A 1867-nucleotide genomic window follows, 5' to 3' on the forward strand; every position below is an offset into this window, starting at 1 on the left:
TCCCGAGTAGCTGGGACTACAGGCGCCCGCCACCTCGCCCGGCTACTTTTTTGTATTTTTAGTAGAGACGGGGTTTCACCGTGTTAGCCAGGATGGTCTCGATCTCCTGACCTCGTGATCCGCCCGTCTCGGCCTCCCAAAGTGCTGGGATTACAGGCGTGAGCCACCGCGCTGCCGAGTTGATGGGTGCAGCACACCAACATGGCACAAGTATACATATGTAACAAACCTGCACGTTATGCACATGTACCCTAGAACTTAAAGTATAATAATAAAATAAAATAAAAAAATTAAAAGAAATAAATAAAAAAAGAAATAAGCTTACATTGAAATGGCTAGGAGGCTACTCCTGACCAACTCTCCCCCTCCAACCCCCACAAAACAGAGAGGAACTGTCCTAAGTTCTTCTTGGGAGAGACTACTTTCCAGCCTCAGAGATTTCAAAGGGACACCGGGCCTTTCCACCTTTAGAAGTCAACCGGGAATGCTCATGTGTTTGCTGCAGGCCCATTGCTGAAGCCTAGTGAAAAGAGGCAGAGAGAGAGCAGAGAAATCCAGTAAATGAAGCCAGAAAGTTAGTTTGTTTTTTCATTATAGTGAACATACTATGATGAACCTATTGCTATTCTGAGAGGGTTTTTTTTGTTGTTTACCTGACTTGATTATAATGAGTTTTGCCCTACTTCCCCATTTCGTGTTCATGGGACATCCATCAGTCGGCTTCATGGTCACCTGAGCTGTTCTTAACATGCAAATCCCTGGGTCCTACCCCGAAATTATTCTCTCAGAATTTCAGGATTTGTCTGACATTGAAGGAAAGTACAGCCAACGAATACAATTCTGGCTTACTTTGAAGAATGTCTGAATACCACAGGAGAAAATTCACCTATCATCTTATTCTCCACCCTATCAAGAGTAGTCCATTTATTTTGTTCAACCAAAGGCATTTTTCCTCCCTGCCCTCCAGCCCCTCATCATTCCCAAATAGATGTCCCTGTTAGGCATTCTCCTAGACCTGGGCAGTCGGGGCCCTGCTGCACCTCTCGCTCTTTAGAGGCCCTGGTTCTGGCCCTCCTCTGGCTGCCTGCCTCTTTGCTCAGAGCCAGCTCTTTCTCGGGGACTTCTCTCCCCACGGTCCATTCTTCAGAGGGAGGGGTGGGCCGCAATATGCACCCTAGGCCCGAAGGGTGGTCAAGGGGCTGCTGCTGGGGCGACAAAGAGCTCGGATACACTGGTCAGTGTGTGTTGAATGCCCCTTGAGGTACAGGATGGAGCCTGGGCTTGGAAGAAAAGTGGAACGAGGGTTCTCCATTGGTACTTCTGACCCGGGGTTGTAAATGGTAGGGAAGGCCCAAGACAGCTCCACTTTCGCAATGTTAATGAATATTCTGTTTCTGATGAACGTATTCAGTGCCTGTAGAACAAGAGAATTCAGAGAGGCGGAGGGTTCATTTGGGACTTTTTAGGCTGAGTGCATTAAACCAGCTCACCAGCCCTGGGACCGTAGGACTGTCGGGCATGAAGCTAAAGCTACTCCATATGCTATATATATAGGCGGCGTTGGAGTTAGTGGGCTGTGGGACTGCAGGGTTTCAGGTGCTCACATCAGAGCTGCAGAATCATCCTCCTTTCTGTTAACCGCGCGCAGGGAGTCGAGTGCTCCTTTGTGCCATCACCTCTTCTCGAAGCTCCAGGCGCAGAGAGCAAACGCTGACGCCCTTTCCCGCCTTCTCTCCGCCTGCGAGCCGCGGAGGGCAGTGCGCTGTGCAGCCTCCGTATTTCCCGACACGTTCCGCCCGCAAACCACTTAGGAGCCGCTGCCGGCAAGTTCTGGGACGCGGCGCGGAGCGCAGCCTCCCGCACGGGC

At 50.5% G+C, this 1867-nt stretch overlaps 1 protein-coding gene across 1 annotated transcript in view; it reads right to left on the reverse strand.

Moving 5' to 3' along the window:
- Positions 1–418: 418 nt before the first annotated feature.
- The window catches only part of LOC105527413, a 3910-nt gene continuing 2461 nt past the window's right edge, over positions 419–1867 (reverse strand). The window contains exons 3-4 of the mRNA XM_011963733.1: positions 1677–1854; positions 419–520 (exon numbers count right to left, since the gene is read on the reverse strand). Of these exons, the coding sequence (XP_011819123.1) occupies positions 419–520; positions 1677–1854 (280 nt within the window). The remainder of the gene's footprint in view (positions 521–1676; positions 1855–1867) is intronic.

Source organism: Colobus angolensis, unplaced genomic scaffold (assembly GCF_000951035.1).
Source record: "Colobus angolensis palliatus isolate OR3802 unplaced genomic scaffold, Cang.pa_1.0 Scaffold62, whole genome shotgun sequence".
Lineage (NCBI taxonomy): Eukaryota > Metazoa > Chordata > Mammalia > Primates > Cercopithecidae > Colobus > Colobus angolensis.